A 20,600-nucleotide genomic window follows, 5' to 3' on the forward strand; every position below is an offset into this window, starting at 1 on the left:
TAAACATAATGTTCTCCAGGTTCATTTACGTTGTCGTAAATGACATAATTTTCTTCTTTTTGTGGCTGAATAGTATCTCATTGTGTATATACTGTATGTTACATCTTTATCCATTCATCCATTCATTCATTGATAGGCACTTATGTTGATTCCCCATCTTGACTATTGTGAACAATGCTACAGTGAACACGGGAGAGCAGATATTTCTTCAAAACACTGATTTCATTTCCTTTGGCTATATGCCCAGTCATGGGATTGCTAGATCATATGGTAGTTCTATTTTTAATTTTTTGAGGGACTACCATCCAGTTTTCCATAAAGAGTGTGCTAATTTACATCCACTGTTGGAGAGCTTTGAAAGACCTTCTATATGAGTATGGAAAAGTCATGTTTTTATCTAACAAGTGTTCAAATCATCTCCTTTCCAAGCCTGACTGATGGGCAAGTCCCAGAACTCATAGAACCCAACCAAGTCATATGTCTCCTTCCCACTGAGAAAGGACATGTCCAAAAACTGAGGACACCCACAATGATGCTTTCCTTCGTAACCCCCCGACTAAGAAATGGCTTTGCCCAGAAGGTCCACAGAAATCTAGGTGGTGCCTAAATCCAACCAGCCTCCCAAGAAAGACTCTCACCATTGGGCATGAGCTCCACCACTAAGGTTGGATAGGCGATGTTGGTACAGCCAACCTTGGTACCGCAATATTTCTCACATTCTGAGGGGACGACACAGGCAATTTTGTCTGGGAAGAGATGAAGAGCCATGTCAGCAAGCAGACATTGGGGAAATATTTCCAAAATTCACCTTCTTAAAACAAGGTTTCAAACAGGATATTCCTTTCCAAGGCCCTGAAGTGGTTCCATGGGAGTGCAGCTCTCCACAGAGCCCTTTGGTGCCTGCCCCGCCCTGCTGGCCCTGACACATTGATGAGCTCTGACTAAGGAAGAAAGACAATTTCTAGGAAAAGGAGGAAAGGAATCAAAGAACCGTTCAGGGTGGGAGGGAGGGAGCAAGAGACTGAGCAACAGTTGAGCAAATATTATTAGGGAGAAGTGACCTGGAGGCATGTCATAACTTTAGGAGATTTGAAACAAAAAAAAAGGAGAAAACAGTTGTCAATGTAAGAGACCAGGAAAGACAATTCCAAAAGTTCCCTCAAGTTGCTCACTGTCTAGCACAGAAACAATAATGCTGGGATATGACCATAATATATTAGAGGGCCAGGCATGGTGGCTCATGCCTATCATCCCAGCACTTTGGAAGGCCAAGGCAGGAGAATCACTTGAGGCCAGGAGTTCGAGACCAGCCTGAGCAACATAACAAATTCCCATCGCTACAAAAAAAATAAAAAATGAGGCAGGCATGGTGGTACATACCTGTAGTCGCAGCTGCTCAGGAGGCTGAAGCAGGAATGTCACTTGAGCCCAGGAGTTACAGTTGGAGACTGCAGTGAGCTATGATCACACCACTGCACTCCAGCCTGGGTGACAGAGTGAAACCTGGCCTCAAAAAAAAAAAAGAAAAAAAAAAGGAAGCTGGAAGCTATAGAGCTTTAGAAGTGACTTGGAGACAGAAAAAGGGAGAGCGGCCTGTGGGTCCAGCAGAAGTTATTACCTGTGTACAGAATGCGGCTGATCATTCCTGGCATCACCATAATGAACATGGGCAGCAGCTTTAGGTACCCACACAGGGTGCAGCCGGCCTTCACGTGAGACATATTCTTGGCTGAGAGGCAGCGCTGCACAATGACCTGCCAGAAAAAGCCCAGTAAGGGAGGTATGCAGACCAGAGACCCTGTGACACTCTTGCACTTCCCAGCTTCGCCATCCTGGGTCCTTGACTTGGCACTCCTGTATCACTGGGGCATGGCAACTCACAAACCACCTGAGCTCTCCCCTCCCTGTCCCAACCCTACAAACCACAGACAGACAGGAGTTCCTGTAGCGCCCTGGGGAAGACTCTGTCCGTCCCGCACATCCAGCTTGGGTACCTGATCTGTGCACCAGTACCACAGGGCAAGGATGGACATCCCAAAGATGAGCCCAGGCCATGGGAGGTCTCCCGTGAGGGGATCTCGGAAGATGTGGAATGAGTCGGCCCTCGGAGTGTAGCATTTTTCCTCAAAGGTGCTGTTGCCATCAGAAACCATGGCTGGAATGGCTTTCATGTACTTTTCCATGAAGGCATCATAGCCTCCCACTTCATGAAAAGCTGGAAAACATTGGTACAGAAATGAACATTCTGAAACCTTCAGCTCTTCATAGCAGCTTCTTTCCATAGATGCCTGAGAAACTGAGAGGACCCAACCCACGGACAGAGCCCTTACTGAGTGGCCTTGGGCAAGTCACCTTCCCATTCTGGGCCTCAGCTTTCTCATCCATAGAATGAGATTAGTAGCCCTGCCTAGCCCCCTCGGGGGCTATTATGGGGACCAAAGCAATAACTTGTAAAAGTGCTCCAACTGTAAACCTCTTTATAAAAGGGAAGGGACTTTCATTAATCAAAGAAAGACCTTGGTTTGGGACCACATACAAAGACTCTGTTTTTTTCCCTCACCCTCTGCTGTCAGTCATGGCCTTTGGAGCCTTGGACTCAGACATAGAGACACACAGACCTAGACACACACAGTGGCCTTTGGGACCTCGGACTCACACCTACCACCCCTGGACCCAGCAGTGTGGTGGGATGGACAGGGAATGGGTGAGAAATCCGGAACCTGCCACCTCTCAATTGTGTGTCCTTGAATAAGTCATTCCACTGCCTGCCTTGCTAACACCCAGGGCCTGTTGGGGAAAACCAAATGAAAGTCCTTAGAAAACAGAAGAGAGAAGAGCAAATACGAGTCTTTGCAGGATACAAAGTGGGCCTTGAGCACCTAGAAATAAAATGTACTTTCTATCCTCCCATAATAAGTACCCTTACCTAGGTTCTCTAGTCTTGTCTTTAAGATTTCATAGACGAGTTAAAAAAAAAAAAAAAAATTAATTGGAGGGCCAACATTGAGGAGCCAAGTTTTTAATTTTGCCAAATAAGGGCATTAAAAGGAACATTATCACCCACTATCAACAATTCATAAAAGGACATTTGACATCAAAATGTAGATAAGATACAGCCTAAGATTGAAGACACAACATTTGAATAGATTTAGCTTGATGGATATTTAGCCTTATCCTTTTTTTGTCCAGTTTCTCTGCAAACAGAACACCATGTTATCACAGGCTCACAGCACAGCCACTAGCCCAGACTGGTGAAAGAGGGCAGCAGAAAACCCAGGACCAGACCCAACCTCAGTCTTCCAGAGATGAGGAAACTGACCCTGCATACTCACTATGACAGCCCATCTGGGCTGGACCCTCCCTTTGGAAGGGCAGAGCACTCCTCAGCTCACTGCCTAGTCTGGCAACAGGTAGAGAGGCTGGACTTGCCTTTCTATTCCTGAGGCCCTCTACCTCTGCTCCCACCTCCTCAGCCTGCCCTGGCCCCACTTACCAAACCCAGTCAGGATTAAAGACCCCACCAGCATGATCACCGTCTGCAAGGTGTCCGTGTAAATCACTGCCGCCAGGCCCCCTAAGCAGGCAAGAAGACAACACATCTGACCTCGTGTGGAGAGCAACCTGTCTACCTGCTTCCTTCCCCACTTTCCACCCTCTACTTCCTGCTGGCCTTCTGAGAACACCCCTGCAGTCGTCCGTCTGCCTTTCCTTCCTTCACCCTCTCGTCTTGTTACAGTATTCTGCTACTCAGCATGTTCCCACAACTCCACCTGTCATAGAAGTAGCGAATGCTTCTCCCTACTTGAGGGGAAAGAGTCTGGTGTGACCCTTTTGAGCCAGAAGATGGCTCAAAGGAGATGGCTCCTCTGTGGTAAGAGGAAGCATCTTCCACACACAAGGCAAGGAGGAGCAAAGAGCTAGCTGTGGAGATGGTGGGACATCACCAAATTGGCACATTTCAAAGGGCCACTTCTATGTCTACCTTTTTATTAGTCCCCAAAGCTGTGGGGCTCCAGTCAAGCAGCAAGTGCTAAAGCTGATCCTTCCCACCCCCGCCAAGGAGGCAGAGTGACCCCTCTGCAAAGGAGCCCGATTGCTGTTCAAGCACCAGCTTCTTGGGTCACCACTTGAGTCTTCCTCTAAAACCTCTGTATGTGAGTCACTTCCTTTCTCCCTCCCTACAGGGGTTCCCAGTCCCTGACACATCAAATCCAAGGCCTCTGTCTGGCTTTCAGAGCCCCTATACTGTGACCTCATTTGAACTATCAAGCTGTATGGTCCCCCCAAACCCACACAGGATCCTTCAGTGGCCACCCTCCTCCAGCCAAGAGCATCTGCGTGCCCAACCTGCCTCCATTCCCCTTGTGCTCACTTATTTTTGCACCTGCCACTGCCCTGATTCTCCCACCTTAGCTAAGTCATCTCTGCAACCCACAGGGCCCAGCTCTGCATGCACTCCTGTGAGAAGCTGCCCTGACTATCCCAGCCAACACCACAGCTTTCTGAAACCACTCGTATAACTTGTAGGGTCTGTGAGTGGGGACTAAGCAAATACCGCAATCCCAAACTGTTACCTGAGTGTATGTCTCCTCCTTAGGAGGAAAAAACACCTCTCCTACTTCCCTTTATCCTTCACTAGTGCCTAATCCCGAACTGGGTTTGAGGTGCTGGTTTATTTGAATGAACTCACCTGTAATTGTGTAAAGGGCAGTAATTGCCAATAAGAGAAAGATGGCCAAATACAGATTCAGGCCTAAGGCCAGATTGATGAATATGGCCCCCGAGAAGATGTCTGCCTGGAAAGAGAGGAGAAGCAGAGTTAGGAGGGAGAGAGGTCAGCTGCCTACAGGGCCTATGGTCTCTCTATTCCTGATTTTCCAAGCAAGCTTCATTTAAGATGATAATAGGTGTTCTATGAGAAAAAGAATTCCATGGTCAAAAAGGTCTGTAAAATGCTAAACAGAGTTAAGGCAGTTTCTTCGCCACACAACTTTTCTGAGCCTTTAATACATGCCATGTATGGTCATCCCCAGGGAGGGAACATGGTACATGACATCTCACAAACTCATTGAACTATGGAACTATTTTTGCCAAGAAACAACTATTAACACTTAGATGTTCCTTGCAAGTCACCTGTAGACTGTTGTTCTGAGCTATTGTCCATCTTTTGCACCTCAGTGTACACAGGTTTATCAGAACTCATTCCCAAAAGCAAGTCTGAGTCCTGGTGAGAAACACCAGCCCCCGCAGGAGTGGGGAGAAACTTAGCAAGTTTGTAATTTTAACTCCTCAACCCAGATGCAGTCCATCTTGACTCAAACACAACCAGAACATCACCAAGCACCTCTTATGTAGCAGCCTTGGTACTTGCTGGTTTTATTTAGATTATTTCATGTAATTTTTGGGAGAACTGCTCCCTCTTCACTCCTGAATTCTTGATGCAGTTCTTCCACTTTCACCATTTCTCCTCCTTCCTGTCTTAATGAACCTTCTACCTGGCGGGATGGTGCAGTTGCTCATATAAACCAGCAGAGAGCACCAGGGTCACCCCAAATACAGGTTCATGTCATCTCCAAAACAATACCAGGGAGGGTCGTATTAAGGGATGATCATGGTGAGTCGTTTTTATTTACTGCATTTATTTATTTATTTTGACAGAGTCTTACTCTGTCACCCAGGCTGGAGTGCAGTGGCGTGATCTCAGCTCACTGCAACCTCTGTCTCCCGGGTTCAAACGATTCTCCTGCCTCAGCCTCCTGAATAGCTGGGATCACAGGTGTGTGCCACCACACCCAGCTAATTTTTGTATTTCTAGTAGAGACAGGCTTTCACCATGTTGGTTAGGCTGGTCTTGAACTCCTGACCTCGTGATCTGTCTGCCTTGCCCAAAGTGCTGGGATTACAGGCGGAGCCACTGCGCCCAGCTGAGTCTTTTGTTTCCAAATCTCCAGGTGTGGAAGAAACTGGACTTCCCCTAGATGGAATGAATGCACAAGCTGTTTCACTGCACAAATCCTAACATTTCACGGCACGCAAACAGCGCCCAGACGGAGCCTTGGGGATGGGCCAGTAGGGTTGGACTCTCACTTCTCACATCTCCTCTTACACTTTGCATCTCCTCTCTAGTCCCATTTCCCAGTCCCCATCACATTGCTGTTCCTGAGGGCCCTCCAGTGTTTAAGGTTTCCCCCCACACTTGCCTGTCCCTCCTATGAGAATCTCCTATTCCCTCCCTCGGTTAGTTAGCAGAGAGCACATCTAATACCAACTCCATGCTTCTGAGCTAACACGTGAGCCCTGGAGGGTGATTCGACCCCCTCCCCCAAGGTGGGTCTTTTGAGGACCTGATGCCTTAGTTCCCCTCTGCCCAGACCTCCCCTGAAGATTCTCTCACCCAGGGGACCGAATATCACTGTCTTCCCTGGTGAAGGAGGGGAGGCAGAGCCAGGAGGTGGGAGGAGAGATGGTGAGTTAGAAAGAAACTCCTCTCTCCCTGGAGCTAGCAGTCAGAATAACCAGCATTTTAGCCCCAGTGCCACCACTCTAGGCCTGCAAGCCTTTGGGTAAAACATTTCTCCTCTCTAATTCTCCGTGTCTTTGTGTTTATGCAGGAAGTCCTGGCTCCAGGGGCTTGTGATTCTCAGTGGTGGAAGTGGGAAAGGTCAGCAGTGAGGAAAGCATTCTCCTCCTGGGTCCTGGACCGCTTCCATTCTGCCTTGCCCTCTGCAGTAGCCCAAGAGGAGGAAGGGTCCCCTGTGGTGCATAAGTCTTGCCAAAGGTGAAATGGCCACTTCTTCTTGACTCTGCACACTGGGCCACTTGAAATTGTAATGAGTATGTATAATGCTGGTCCCTCTCCTCTCATGCCTCTATACAGTCCCATAAAGTTTCTTAAATTCAAGGGGTCCCATTCACTGATTGCAGTGAAATTCTGTTAAATGCACACCCTTTTGATTTGGTGGATTAGCTAATAAGTGTAAATAAGCTAGGAAAAGATTACAAAGCTGATACTGCCTTTAAACTGCCCTTGGTTGGTTTATTTTCCAGAGTAGTTAATTTTTAATGCTTTATGACAACACACCATAGTAGACTGTGATACCCTCATTAATACGTGCCTTGCTGTCATTAGTCACAAAGAAGTAACACGTAAGTTCTAAGATAATGCTATAAAGGACCTCAAAGACTGCTGTAAAGTGTTGGGCTAATGGAAATCTTGTTTTTATGATACTCTATTTCCTTCTAACAGTACAGATAAAGAATTCTTTTTTTTTTTTTTTCTTTTTTTTTTGAGACGGAGTCTCACTCTGTCGCCCAGGCTGGAGGGCAGTGGCGCGATCTCGGCTCACTGCAAGCTCCACCTCCCGGGTTCATGCCATTCTCCTGCCTCAGCCTCCCAAGTAGCTGGGCCTACAGGCCCCCGCCACTACGCCCAGCTAATTTTTTGTATTTTTAGTAGAGACAGGGTTTCACCGAGTTAGCCAGGATGGTCTCGAGCTCCTGACCTTGTGATCCGCCTGCCTCGGCCTCCCAAAGTGCTGGGATTACAGGCATGAGCCACCGTGCCCGGCCCAGATAAAGAATTCTAAGGAAAGCTCCCTGGTGAATTGAAGAAACCTAGGACAAATTCTTCCTCACATGAGTCATTCTAGCTTCAGAGAAGAATTCTGCCGTTGGCATGCCAAAGGCCAGGCTGGGAATACCTTAGCTAAGCTCATGTAGGTGACTCCAGCTGAGCAAGGCCACTGCAGTCTGGGTGCTCTGACATTAGTCTTTGGTTCTTCCTAGCTGCCAAACAAACCCACTAGGGTGTTTTTTTTTTTTTTTTTTTTTTTCGTATTTTTGTTTTCTTCATGTTCAGAGAGTTTTACAGTTTACCAAGGACTTTTAGGCACATGCATTATTTTGATCCTCAAAACATCGACAAGTAAGGGACCTCCTTTCTGGAATATTTTCTACAGAGAGCAAGGTCTTTTTCTTTTCTTTTTTTTTTTTTTTTGAGACAGAGTCTTGCTCTGTTAGCCAAGCTGGAGTGCAGTGGTGCGATCTCAACTCACTGCAACCTCCATCTCCCAGGTTCAAGTGATTCCCCTGCCTCAGCCTCCCGAGTAACTGGGACTACCGGTACGTGCCACCGCGCCTGGCTAATTTTTTTTGTATTTTAGTAGAGACAGGGTTTCACCCTGTTGGCCAGACTGGTCTCAATCTCCTGATCTTGTGATCCACCCACCTCAACCTCCCAAAGTGCTAGGATTACAGGCCTGAGCCACCATGCTCAGCCAGCAAGGTCTTTTTTAACAACAATGAAAAAGTTTTTAATTTACTTTTAAAATAAAATCTCAAATAAAATAATGTATGGGGGGGGAGTTAAAATAAACAACACAGGCCAGGCACAGTGGCTTATGCCTGTAATCTCAGCACTTTGGGAGGCTGAGGCAGGCAGATCCCTTGAGGTCAGGAGTTTGAGACACCAGCCTGGCCAACATGGTAAAACCCCGTCTCTACTAAAAATATAAAAATTAGCCAGGCGTGGTGGCGCATGCTGTAGTCTCAGCTAATAGGGAGGCTGAGGCAGGAGAATTGCTTGAACCTGGGAGGCAGAGGTTGCAGTGAGCCGAGATTGTGCCACTGCACTCCAGCCTGGGTGACAGAGCAAAGCTCTGTCTCAAAAATAAATAAAATAAAAAAATAAAAAAGAAACCATAGAAGTTACACACTAAAAAGTAAAAGTAGCCCAAAAGTGACCACTGTCAAGAGATTTTTGTCCATGAGAGGATTTTTAAATGGCTTTCTAAAAATTATATGTCAACAGTATGTTCTGCAGCCCCTAAAATAATAATTATGAAAATTGAAACTAGAAAACGTTTACAATTTGATGGTTGGGGTGGGAAGAAGGCAACAAAATGGTGCGCATATTCTCATTGCAACTTTGTGAAATAATACACACAATTTGAGCAAGGCCAAAATATGAAAATATTGGTACTGCAGTTCCAGTGGGCATCTCCCACCCCAAGATTTTTAAATGCCAATGTTACATTTTTCCTACAGTTTCAAAAGTGCAGGAAGCAGAAATTTTAAAACAGAATATATTCTTTACTGCTATCTGGGTACCCATACATATGTAGTAAAAATATAGAAACATAGACTACAAGAATCCATACCAAGTGCAAGACGGCATTCACCTTTCAGGAAAGAGGAAAATGAGACCAAGAAAGGGTATAAATAGGTCTTCAACTATATCTGTAATGTTATATTTCTTTTCTACAGATAATAAATTGTTAAGATCTATAAAATCTGAGTGGTGGATATAAGGGTGTTTGCTATATTCTTTCTGCATTCCTGTATGTTTGAAGTATTTCATTAAATTTTTTATTTATAAAAATAGGGGACTGTATAAAGAATACAGAACCACCTTTGATATAAAAGAACTGTCCTGTAATCCTATGAGACCATTTGTTTCACAGCTTATCCCAGATTGCTCTTTCCCTAAACTAATGTTAGTCCTTAAAAGAGAGTAGGGGGGAGGATGGAGGGAGGGAAAGCAAAGGGAAGGGAGAGAAGGAAAGAGAGTGAAAGGAAGAAGGGGAAACAAAGGGAAAGCAAGAGAGCGAAGGAAGGGGGAGAGAAGGAAGGGAGGGAAGGAAGGAAAGAAAGGGAAGGTAACAGAGGAAGAGAGAGAAAGGGGAGAAAGAGGGAGTGAAGGAAGGAGGGGAGGGAGGGACGGAAGGAAGGAAGGAAGGAGAGAGAGGGGGAAAGAGGAGACGGAAGGGAAAGAAGAAAATGTCTACAATGCTGTAAGCAAAACCAACTTGAAGTGAAATAAAAAATTACGGTCCTCTAGGTCAAGGATTGGCAAACTTTTTCTGTAAAGGGTCCGGGAGTAAATGTTTTATGCTTTGCATTTACTGTCTCTGTCACACTCTGCCATTAAAGCATAAAAGCAGCCACAGACAACACAAACAATGGTCTTGGCTGGGCTCCAGTAAAACTTTACTTACGAAAATAGATCATGTGTTGGATTTAGCCCAGGGGTGTTGTTCCTATCACTTTGAAAATTTGGCTGAACAATGTCCATGGGACTCATGGGGAATAAAAATACAGACCCCAGTTGGAAAGCATCTGCAAGTAACTGAGTCTCTGATTGGGAGCTTTGGGCATGTTGCTTCACCTTGGCTCTGATGTTTTGAGATCCAGTGATTTTATATGCGTGTGTTTGCTGTCCATTCTGGTCCTAACCAAGATGTATTTGAGCACTCAATAAATCCTGCCTAGCCTCGAGGTTTCAGATGGTGAAGCCCCATTACTCACATTTCTCTTCCCACTTGTGAAAGTGAGCGGCCCTGGGAATGAGCCTTCAAATCTTAAGCAAAAGCCAAAGCTCTTCTTTTCACCCAAGGATCCAAAATGGACAGCAGAATTGCTGTAAACATTTATTGTAGCTGTGATCTGTGATAACAGCCCCAGGAAACACAGACGGGGACGTGAACATTCAGTCATCAGGTGTAAGTCATAAAATCTGAGGCTTTATCACCAGGGATTGTGCACATTTGCATAAGATGCACATGTCAGGAAATTTTACAGGATGGAATGCTTCTCAGAGCTTGATAAGGCAGGCGCTCAAGGGAGCCAATAAAATTCAGGAGCTCATGGAAGGACAATCAGTTCTGAGTCTCGGAGCCCAAAAATATGTGACCAAAAGATGGTAGCCATAGCCAAGGCTCCACATCACAGCTGCCCAGTGGTCTGGGCCATATCTGGGCTCTGCAGCTACAATGCCCTGTACTTTCTCCTCTCTCCCATTAATTACACCCCCACTGGATCCCTACATTCTTCCCAAGCCTTCGTGGCAGGTCCCTGGATGTTTGCTCTCTGGATGGGAATCTCACACCATCCCTCCCCTCTTCTCACCCATCACAAATCATCCGTGTCCTTCCACACACACATACAATTGATGAATCTTGGTTTGTGTGCAATATAAATGCCTTATCACCATATTTTGTTAATGAACAGTTATTTTCTTTTGTCCATGAGCCCTGCATTCCTGTGCGTCTTGAAGTGAGCTTCTAGAAAGTACAGTTGATATCGATGTAATTATTTTTTAAATTTCATGCTCTGTGACCCAAGGTGAACCTAAAACCAGCCGAATTTACAAAGACAAAGCCTTGCCTGTCTGCATCCCTCCCTACCCTACCCTCTGTCCAGATGCTCCTCCTTCAGATCCTTCATATACCCAGTGTGCAGCTGATGTTCTCGCCTCACAGTCCTCTCAAATCCTACTGTTGGCAACTCATTTATATTGTGAGGTTCATTTAACTGGCTGTCTTCATTTTTCCCAGGGTCTTGAATGCTAACCTACTCTGTACTGGAAGAATGAAAGACTTAGAAGGTAGGGGGCATATAATGTCAAAAGGTTTAGATTTCAGGGTCACAAATCTGCCTCTCATCCCAGTTCTGCTTCTTTAGCCCCTCACAGTCCCTTCCCCTGTCTGGACCTCAGTTTCCCCATCTGTAAAATGAAAATGCAGGACATAAGACCACATGATCTATCCCATCCCCTCATTCTATGCCTTCATCCCATCCAAGCACAGGGCAGAACTCTGAGGACAGACTTTGGCACTGGAGAGACCCTGGTCCAAGTCCTGGCTTTGCCACATAACAGCTGTGTAATTTGGGGGAAATTACCTAACTTCTCTGAGACTCAGTTTTCTCTCCCATAAAATGGAAAATAAAATAAAAATCCCAGCCAGATGTGGTGGCTCACACCTGTAATCCCAGCACTTTGGGAGGTCAAGGCAAGAGGATCACTTGAGGCAAGAAGTTCAAGACTAACCTGGGTAACACAGTGAGACCCTATCTCTAAAAAAATAAGTAAAAAATAGCTGGGCATGGTGGCACATGGATGTAGTCTCAGCTGCTCAGGAGGCTGAGGCAGGATGATCACTTGAGCCCATGAGTTTAAGGTTGCACTGACCCATAATCATGCCACTGCACTCCAGCCTGGGCAACAGAGCAATACCCTATCTCAGTAAACAAACAAATAATAGAAATCTCTACCCATGCTGTACTCTTCTGAGAACTGGAGAAGGTGTAAGTAAAACCCCTATTGGAGACTAAATGAAGAGACTGGCACTAACTAGAGGGCAGCTATCAAACTTCTTATGTGTTTGTCAAGGGATCCCTGGTCTTAGGCAATGGATGGAGTAAGTATAATGTTGGTCATGGCCTCCACTAAATCATGATTTAGCCTCCTTCACTTTCTCCTCCTCTCCTTCAGCGTTAGTTTTTAATTACAAGATGAAAAGCCTGGGCTTTTCAGTCTTATTTGATTAGAGACCAGTGTGCAGAGCCTGGACTGGGAAATGCTGGGAAGAAATCAGGCTTTAGCTTCCTGAGGGAGGGCAGTGCGTCTGTCCAAGAAGAGAAAAGGGAATGTGAGCAGGAGGGTGAGGAGGGTAAGGAGCCCCAAAAATCACACACACAGGGAACAGCCCACAACAGATATAATTCAAAAGCCAAATTTAGAAAAAGCAGGCTCCTGGGGGATGGGCTCCATCCGGATCTGAGCTAAAAGAGGCTGTCCCTCGGCTCCCTGGGGGCTCCCAAGTCCAAGAAGGTTTAATCAGTAACTTGAAAAATAGGTGAGGTGATAGAGAAGGCAGGGAGAGAGGTTGGGCACCTAATTTATTTATATGACCACCCCTGCCACCCCTGCACCAGCTCTGAGGACAAAGAGTGCTCTTACCATGGCAACTGCAGTCCACAGACTTTCACCTGCTTGAACTGTGGACTTGGAGGACACTTGCCTGGGAGAAGGGGAGGCCCAGCACCCTTCTCTACGTGCACAGTAGACAGGTACCACCCTCCTGCTCATTGCAGTCTGACCTCCTCACCCTCCTGCTCACATTACCTTTTATTATTCTTAGATGGATGCACTGCCCTTCCTCAGGAGGCCAAAGCCCTATTTCTCTAGCCTTCCCAGCATTTCCCAGTCCAGGCTCTGCACATGGGTCTCTAATCAAATAAAATGGGAAAGCCCAGGCTTTTCATCTTACAACTAAAAACCAACCTGGGGGCCGGGCGCAGTGGCTCACACCTGTAATCCCAGCGCTTTGGGAGGCCGAAGTGGGTGGATCGTCTGAGGTCAGGGGTTCGAGACCAGCCTGGCCACCATGGTGAAACCCCATCTCTACTAAAAAAAATACAAAAATTAGCAGGGCATGGTGTTGCGTGCCTGTAATTCCAGCTACTCAGGAGGCTGAGGCAGGAGAATCACTTGAACCCGGGAGGTGGAGGTTACAGTGAGCCGAGATCGTGCCACAGCACTCCAGCCTGGGCAACGAGAGTGAAACTACATCTAAAAAACAAAAACAAAAACACCAACCCTGAAGCAGAGAAGGATAAAGTAAATGAGGCTGAATCATGACGTTAGTGGAGAAAGCACAAAGGCATGGGTCAAGGGCAGAAGCAGTGTGAGTCAGGAAGCTACACAAGGAGGCAGCACTATTCCTAGGTGTTGGCCCCCACTCCAAGACAAAACCTTAACAGCATTATCAGCAAGAGCATGTTTTCACCAAGTTCAGTAAAAACTTATGTGCAAGACCACTCAGTGGGAAAACAATCATTTTTTCAAAAAAAAGGTGCTGAGAGAACTGGATATCCACATGCAAAAGAATGAAGTTGGGCATGGTAGCACATGGCCATACCATACACATAAATTAACTTGCAATGGATCAAAGTCCTAAATATAGGCACTAAAACTATGAAACTCTAAGGAGAAAACAAGGGGGTACATTTTCCTGACCTTGGATTTGGCAATAGATTCTTAGAAATGACACCAAAGGCATAAGCAACAAGAGATAAAATAGATAAATTGAACTTCACCAAGATTTAAAACCTTTGTGCATCAGAGGACATAATCAAGAAAGTGAAAAAACAACCCACAGGATGGGAAAAAAAATTTTTGCAAGTCATATATCTGATGAGGGTCTAGCATGCAGAATATATAAAGAACTTTCACAACTGAACAACAAATAGACATGTAACCCAATAAAAAATAGTTTATTCATGTAGGCTAGGACAGGAAGGTAATAATGTAAAAGGGAAAAATAACTGTAGTAGGCTGAAGACTTATATATGTATATTTCCTTTAAAGAAAGAACCAAATGCAATGTGATCTAGACTTTGTTCGGATCCTGGTTCAAACAAACAAACTGTAAGAAAACATTTTTGAGATGATTAGGAAGATCTTCATATGGGCCAGGTATTAAACTACCTAAATTAAGAAATTACTGTAAATTTTGTTAGATATGATAATAGCACAATGGTTGTATTTTTAAAAGTCAAAGGTACATTCTGAAGAATTTACGGTGAAATCACGTGGTATCTGAGATTTGATTTAAAATACTGCCGAGCACCACTCACAGTAGTGAAGACATGAAATCAACCTACATGCCCATCAGTGGTGGACTGAATAAAGAAAATGTGGCACATACACACCATAATACTATGCAGCCATAAAAAAGAATGAGATTACTTCCTTTGCAGTAACATGGATGGAGCTGGAGGCCATTATCCTAATAGAATTAATGCAGGAACAGAAAACCAAATACTGCATGTTCTTACTTATAAGTGAGACCCAAACACTGAGTACACATGGACACAAAGAAGGGAACAATAGACACTGGGGCTTATTGAGGGCGGAGGATGGGAGAAGGGTGAGGAACAAAACACTATCGGGTATTATGCTAATGACCTGGGTGACAAAATAATCTATACACCAAACTCCCGTGACACGCAATTTAACCATATAACAAACCTGTACATGTACCCCTGATCCTAAAATAAAAGTTGGAAAAAATAAAATAAAACAAAATACTACTGGGAAAAAAATTTGAAGAGGATAGATGAACCAAAAATGGCAAAATGTTGATAATCGTTAAAGCTAAGTGATCAGTGTTAGGTCCATGAGTGCTTGTTATCCTATTCTATCTTTGCTGACGTATGTTTGAAATTTTCCATAATAAAAAAAAATTGCAAATGTTATTTAATGTTGCTGTTGTCTCAACTTTAAGTAATCAGGAAAATAGAAACACTAGCAACTGTATTTTCAGAACCCTACCTAGCTAGAGTAGATGGCTCAACTCAGATCCAACCCAACTCACATCTCAGCCAGGGCAGATCTTTTGCAAGATACTGAGATTGGACCAATCTCGCCTTTGGGTGCAGGATAGGGGGGAACAACAAGAGGGAGAAAAATTGATTATAGGCAACGAGACAACCCTTTTGATAGAGCAATGAGCACTTTGCAACTGCTGGCTAAGGGGAAAAGCTGGAGCTACTCCCTATGTGATCTCAGAAAACACCACCTTTCTCTCCGCCCCGCTGCAACCCAGAGAGCTGCTTGCAGAGAGTGCTGAAGGCTCTCAACCATGTTCATGATCATTATATCTTTATTTATTTATTTATTTAGAGACAAGATTTCACTATGTCACCCAGGCTGGAGTGCCATGGTGCGATCATAGCTCACAACCTTGAATTCCTGGGATCAAGTGATCTTCCCGCCTCAGCCTCCTGAGTAACTGTGACAACAAGTGCACACCACCATTCCTCGCTAATATTTTTTATTTTTTGTAGATACAGGGTCTCGCCATGTTGCCCAGGCTGATCTTAAACTCCTGGCCTCACACAGTCGTCATGCTTCAGCCTCCCAAAGTGCTGGGATTACAGGCATGAGCCACTGCACCCGGCCTCATTACCATTATATCTTACATTTCAAGAACACTTTGTGCTTTCAAATAAATTCACTGGATGCTCACCAACACCCAGTGATCCAGGCAAGGCGGAAATTATTATCCCCATCTTACTCATAAAGAAGCTAAGCTCTAAAGAGCTTTTATGACATTTGCCCCAGGTCACCCGCTAGTGTGGGCAGGGGAACAGACTAGGAGCCAGTTTCTTCAATTATTCTCCAAGGTAGTTTTCTTACCAAAGTCCTATTTTCTTTCTCTTATTCCTTATCATTTACATTTTCTTTTCTTTTTCTTTTTATACCATTGCTTTCACCTTTATCAGACTGACAGTCACCTTGGGGACAAAAAAAAATGCACACTGAAATCTATAAGCAAATTCTTCTCTTCCTTCCATCTTCTGGGCTGTCAGAAAGATATCTCAGAAGTTTAGTGGTTTCCTGGTTGTTTTGTGTGTTTTTTGTTGTTGTTGCTTTGTTTTGTTTTGCAATCAAGAGGAATTGACCTGAACACTTTCAAGGAAGAAAAAGTGAAGTAAAGAAGGAACACAAGGTCGGGCACAGTGGCTCATGCCTATAATCCCGACACTTTAGGTGGCTGAAGCAGAAGGATTGCTTGAGTCCAGGAGTTTGAGACCAGCCTGGGAAACATAGTGAGGCCCTATCTCTACAAGAGAATTTTTTAATTAGCTGGGCATGGTGGAACACACCTGTAGCCCCAGCTACACAAGAGGCTGAGGTGGAAGGATCGCTTGAGCCCAGGAGGGAAAGGCTGCGCTGAGCTATGATCATGCCACACACTCCAGTCTGGCAGTCTGGGTAATACAGCAAGACCCTGTCTCAAGAAAAGGAAGAAGAAAGTAGAAGGAAGAAGAAAAAAGAAGGAAGAAGGAAAAGGAAGGAAAGAGGAGGAGGAGAAACATAATGTTTGCTCCAGTAGGTCAGCCAAGAACTCTGCCCAGCTATCAAAGGTACCCCAGTGGCCCTCCAATCCTTGAGAAATCTCAGTTCTGCAAAGTGGGCCTACAGCTCTAGGCTGGCAAGTATAGCAGGCTAAATGGTAGAGGGGCAGCCCCAGTGGTTGGGTTCAGAGAGAGAGAGAGAGAGAGAAAGAGAGAGTAAAAATTCCCCAGAGAGTTAGCAATTAAAGGCCCAGACAGCTGATTCCAAGAAAAAGCAGGAGCCTTGTGCAGAGAAAAGGACAGTGAATTGAGAATCGGAGACCTGGGTTCTACTCCTGATTCAGAGGTTCGTTCCAACTCCAGGGTTTTCATTTATCTGTCCATAAAAGAAGACAGAATCTCAGCAGCCCCTTCCAGTTTGGTACTGGCTGCTTGTGTTTAAGTGTGTGAGAAGTATCACATAGAGTCAGATTATACACTGGCAGGGCACAAAGGCCCATGCCTGCCTCTAAAGTTGGGGCCAACCCTTAGATTTCCCTAACTCCCCCTATTTAAAAAATTGACAAATAAAAATTATATATATTTATCATGTACTACATATTTTAAAATATGTATATATTATGGGATGGCTCAGTTGAGCTAATTAACATATAAATTACCTCAAATACTTATCTTTTTTTGTGGTGAAAATACTTAAAAATCATTTTTTTTAAGAGGCAGGGTCTCACTACATTGCCCAGGGTAGCCTCAAACCCCTGGGGCTCCCATCTCAGCCTCCTGAGTTGCTGGGACTACAGGCACACACTACCACGCCCAGCTTTCTCAGTGATTTTCAAAACACATTGTTATTAGCTGTAGTCACCATGTTGTACAATAGATCTCTTGAACTTACTCCTCCTATCTAACTGAAATTTTGTATCCTTCGACCAACATCTCCCCAACTCCCCACCCCCCCACTCCCAGACCCTGGTAACCACCATTCTACTCTGCTTCTGAGTTAACTTTTTTAGATTCCACATACAAGTGAGATCACGCTGTATTTGTCTTTCTGTGCCTGGCTTATTTCACTTAGCATAATGTCCTCCAGGTTTATCCACATTATGAACATGGACAGCATGTTCACAGCAAATGACAGCATTTCCTTCTTTTTTAAGGCTGAGTGGTATTCCACTGTGTATATATACCTCATATACTTTATCCATTCATCTGTTAATGGGACTTACGTTGATTCCATATCTTGGCTGTAGTGAATAGTGCTGCAATGAACATGGGAGTGCAGATACCTCTTCGATATATTAATTTCAATTCCTTTGGATATATACTCAGTAGTGAGATTGCTGGATCATACAGAGTTCTATCCCTAACTCCCTTTTAATCTTATTATTAAGAACTGCTTTCCCTGAACCGTCACAAATTTGTTTGTGTTTTCAGCCTGCACCACAGTGGAGGACAGATTTCCATTGAACTCCGTTGGCTCCTCAATGCAGAAATAGGACTTTACTCCAAGGCGCAAGAAGGCTTAAGGGGCCAAGTTAATAGAAATGTATAGAGCCAGCCGGGCGCAGTGGCTCAAGCCTGTAATCCCAGCACTTTGGGAGGCTGAGACAGGTAGATCACGAGGTCAGGAGATCGAGACCATCCTGGCTAACCCGGTGAAATCCCATCTCTACTAAAAAATACAAAAACCAGCCGAGCGAGGGGGTGGGCACCTGTAGTCCCAGCTACTCGGGAGGCTGAGGCAGGAGAATGGCATAAACCCAGGGGTCGGAGCTTGCAGTGAGCTGAGATCCGGCCACTGCACTCCAGCCTGGACGACAGAGCGAGACTCTGTCTCAAAAAAAAAAAAAGAAAGAAATGTATAGAGCCACCTCTTGGTGGGCAGCATGTGATGAGGAATGAGAGTGGCAGCTTCTGAGACAGCCCAGCTCCCCGGGGCTGTGGACTTACCGAGATCTTGGTGAAAATGTAGAGCAGCAGGGACAGAATGGAAAGGTAGATCTGGATCCGCTGGCCTCCAAACCGCTTCCGCAGGTACTCTGGCATCGTCACCACCTGCATGGGGTGTGAGGGAAGTCACTGCCAGCCACAGTGACCAGAGGGCCCAGAGCAGACAGAACAGTGACACCATCCTGGTGTACGAGCCACAGAAGTGTGGTCAAGGATTCATAACCTTTGCTAGCCAGGGAAGTCTGCGAGGTGGCCAGATGGCCCCTGACCTCCAGCCATTTGCTAATTTTAATCCCATATGCCCTACCACTGTAGGAGTTAGCTAGATGTTATCCCAGCCCAATAAACCTGTCACTAGGCATCAGTAAGGAGCCAGACCCTTGCCCTGGAGGAGGTATATATATATATAATGCCACTGCAGACAGTCAGAAATTTTATAACCTGGGAGTGAAAGCCAATCCACAGATTTTTCTGCCATTTATCCCATAATGTCTCCTCTGCCCTCTAGGAAGACCAAGCTGACAGATACATTTGCCAGCAGGAAATGAAATAACAGAGCAGATACTTACCCCAGCCTTAATATAGATGGGGACAAACAGCCAGCCCAGCACAACCACCAAAACCAGGGCCTGAAATGAACACAAAAGGTGGACTCAAACTAGGAGGAACCTTAGCCCATCCCTGCCACCTGAAGGGCCCCTCAGCTGCTGCAGAAAAATTACCCAGCATGTTCTCCCCTAAGGAGCCATTAGAGACTGGAGGAGGCCTTGGCTGCCTAACTGACCCATGGAAATAGCAGTTAGAAAACAGCAGAGAGGAGCCCAGGAGGCTGCTCATCACCATCACAGCCCTGGGCCACAGGGAGAGCACTGGGTTCTCCTTCACCTCTTCCCTGGTTTACACAGAGTAAAATGCCATTTAGAGAGCTTTAATAACAACAATAATAGTAATAATAAATAATTACATTTATTATTACTACTACTATTATTATTAGAGGCCAGGAGTTCAAGACTAGCCTGGGCAACATAGTGAGGCCCTGCTTCTAAAAAAATTAAAAAATTCACCAAGCATGGTGGCACATGCCTGTAGTCCCAGCTACTTGGGAGAGTGAGGTGGGGACATCGCTTGAGCTCAGGAGTTTGAGGCTGCAGTAGGCTATGATTGCACCACTGCACTCCAGCCTGGGCAATGGAGCAAGACCCTGTCTCTAAAAATAAAATAATAAAAATAATAATAATAATAATGGAAATCTGGTGGTAAGCATTTCCAAACCTCAAACAGGACTAGAAGGGCCTTGGTTTTTTAACATGAAGGGAAAACAGAAAAAATACTATTGCTGTCATACCAGTGGTTTTTTCATGCTACTCTGGTGGAAGGCGAGCAGGGCCCTGAGGCTCCTGTAGCCATGCCCCTCCTCTGTCTGCACCCTGGGTTGACCCTGAAGGGTTCGCTAACACCTTCAGCTCCTCTGAGCATAGATTGAACTGGTTGACTGCTAAGACTCCTTCCAGCCCCAGTGCACCATGGCTGCAGTGTTACTCACATTCCATTCAAAGCCTCCAATGGCGATGCCTGAAGCTGCTCCGGTCCCGGCAAGCCCCACAAAGTGGCCACTTCCAATGTTACTAGCGAAGAGGGAGGCTCCAATCTGGAAATGCAAAAGAAAGTCAGGTAAGGGCTCTGTGTTCCACCAGGTCACTCACAGTGGGTCAAAGAGAGAAGAGACATGTCAGTCAAGAGAAGGACAAGAAAGAGCAGAGGCAGGCTGGGAGCACAACTGTTCTGGAATCATAAGGGACAGTTGGTTCAGAAGGCAGATGTGGAAACTTAGAAAATAGAAAAGATGAAAAGGAGAGGATTGGGGAAGGAGCAGTGGGATGTATCCCAAAACCAGATCATCTGTGAGTCTTTTATGGGCCCTGTGTCCAGTCCTGAAGAAGATATGGAAAGTCCCACAGCCACCAGGCCTCTCTAAAAATTTCCTTCAAGGCTGTGTGCCTAGGACATGA

General features: G+C 45.3%; 1 protein-coding gene across 1 annotated transcript in view; it reads right to left on the reverse strand.

The window, feature by feature from the left end:
- Nucleotides 1–20,600, reverse strand: part of SLC5A1 (solute carrier family 5 member 1) — a 73,502-nt gene that overhangs the window by 25,605 nt on the left and 27,297 nt on the right. Inside the window, exons 3-10 of the mRNA XM_005567508.5 lie at nt 20,135–20,239; nt 19,161–19,220; nt 18,592–18,696; nt 4,691–4,796; nt 3,494–3,574; nt 1,995–2,215; nt 1,619–1,754; nt 639–746 (exon numbers count right to left, since the gene is read on the reverse strand). Coding sequence (XP_005567565.3) covers nt 639–746; nt 1,619–1,754; nt 1,995–2,215; nt 3,494–3,574; nt 4,691–4,796; nt 18,592–18,696; nt 19,161–19,220; nt 20,135–20,239 — 922 coding nt within the window. The remainder of the gene's footprint in view (nt 1–638; nt 747–1,618; nt 1,755–1,994; nt 2,216–3,493; nt 3,575–4,690; nt 4,797–18,591; nt 18,697–19,160; nt 19,221–20,134; nt 20,240–20,600) is intronic.

This window comes from Macaca fascicularis, chromosome 10, assembly GCF_037993035.2.
Source record: "Macaca fascicularis isolate 582-1 chromosome 10, T2T-MFA8v1.1".
In the NCBI taxonomy this organism is placed as follows: domain Eukaryota; kingdom Metazoa; phylum Chordata; class Mammalia; order Primates; family Cercopithecidae; genus Macaca; species Macaca fascicularis.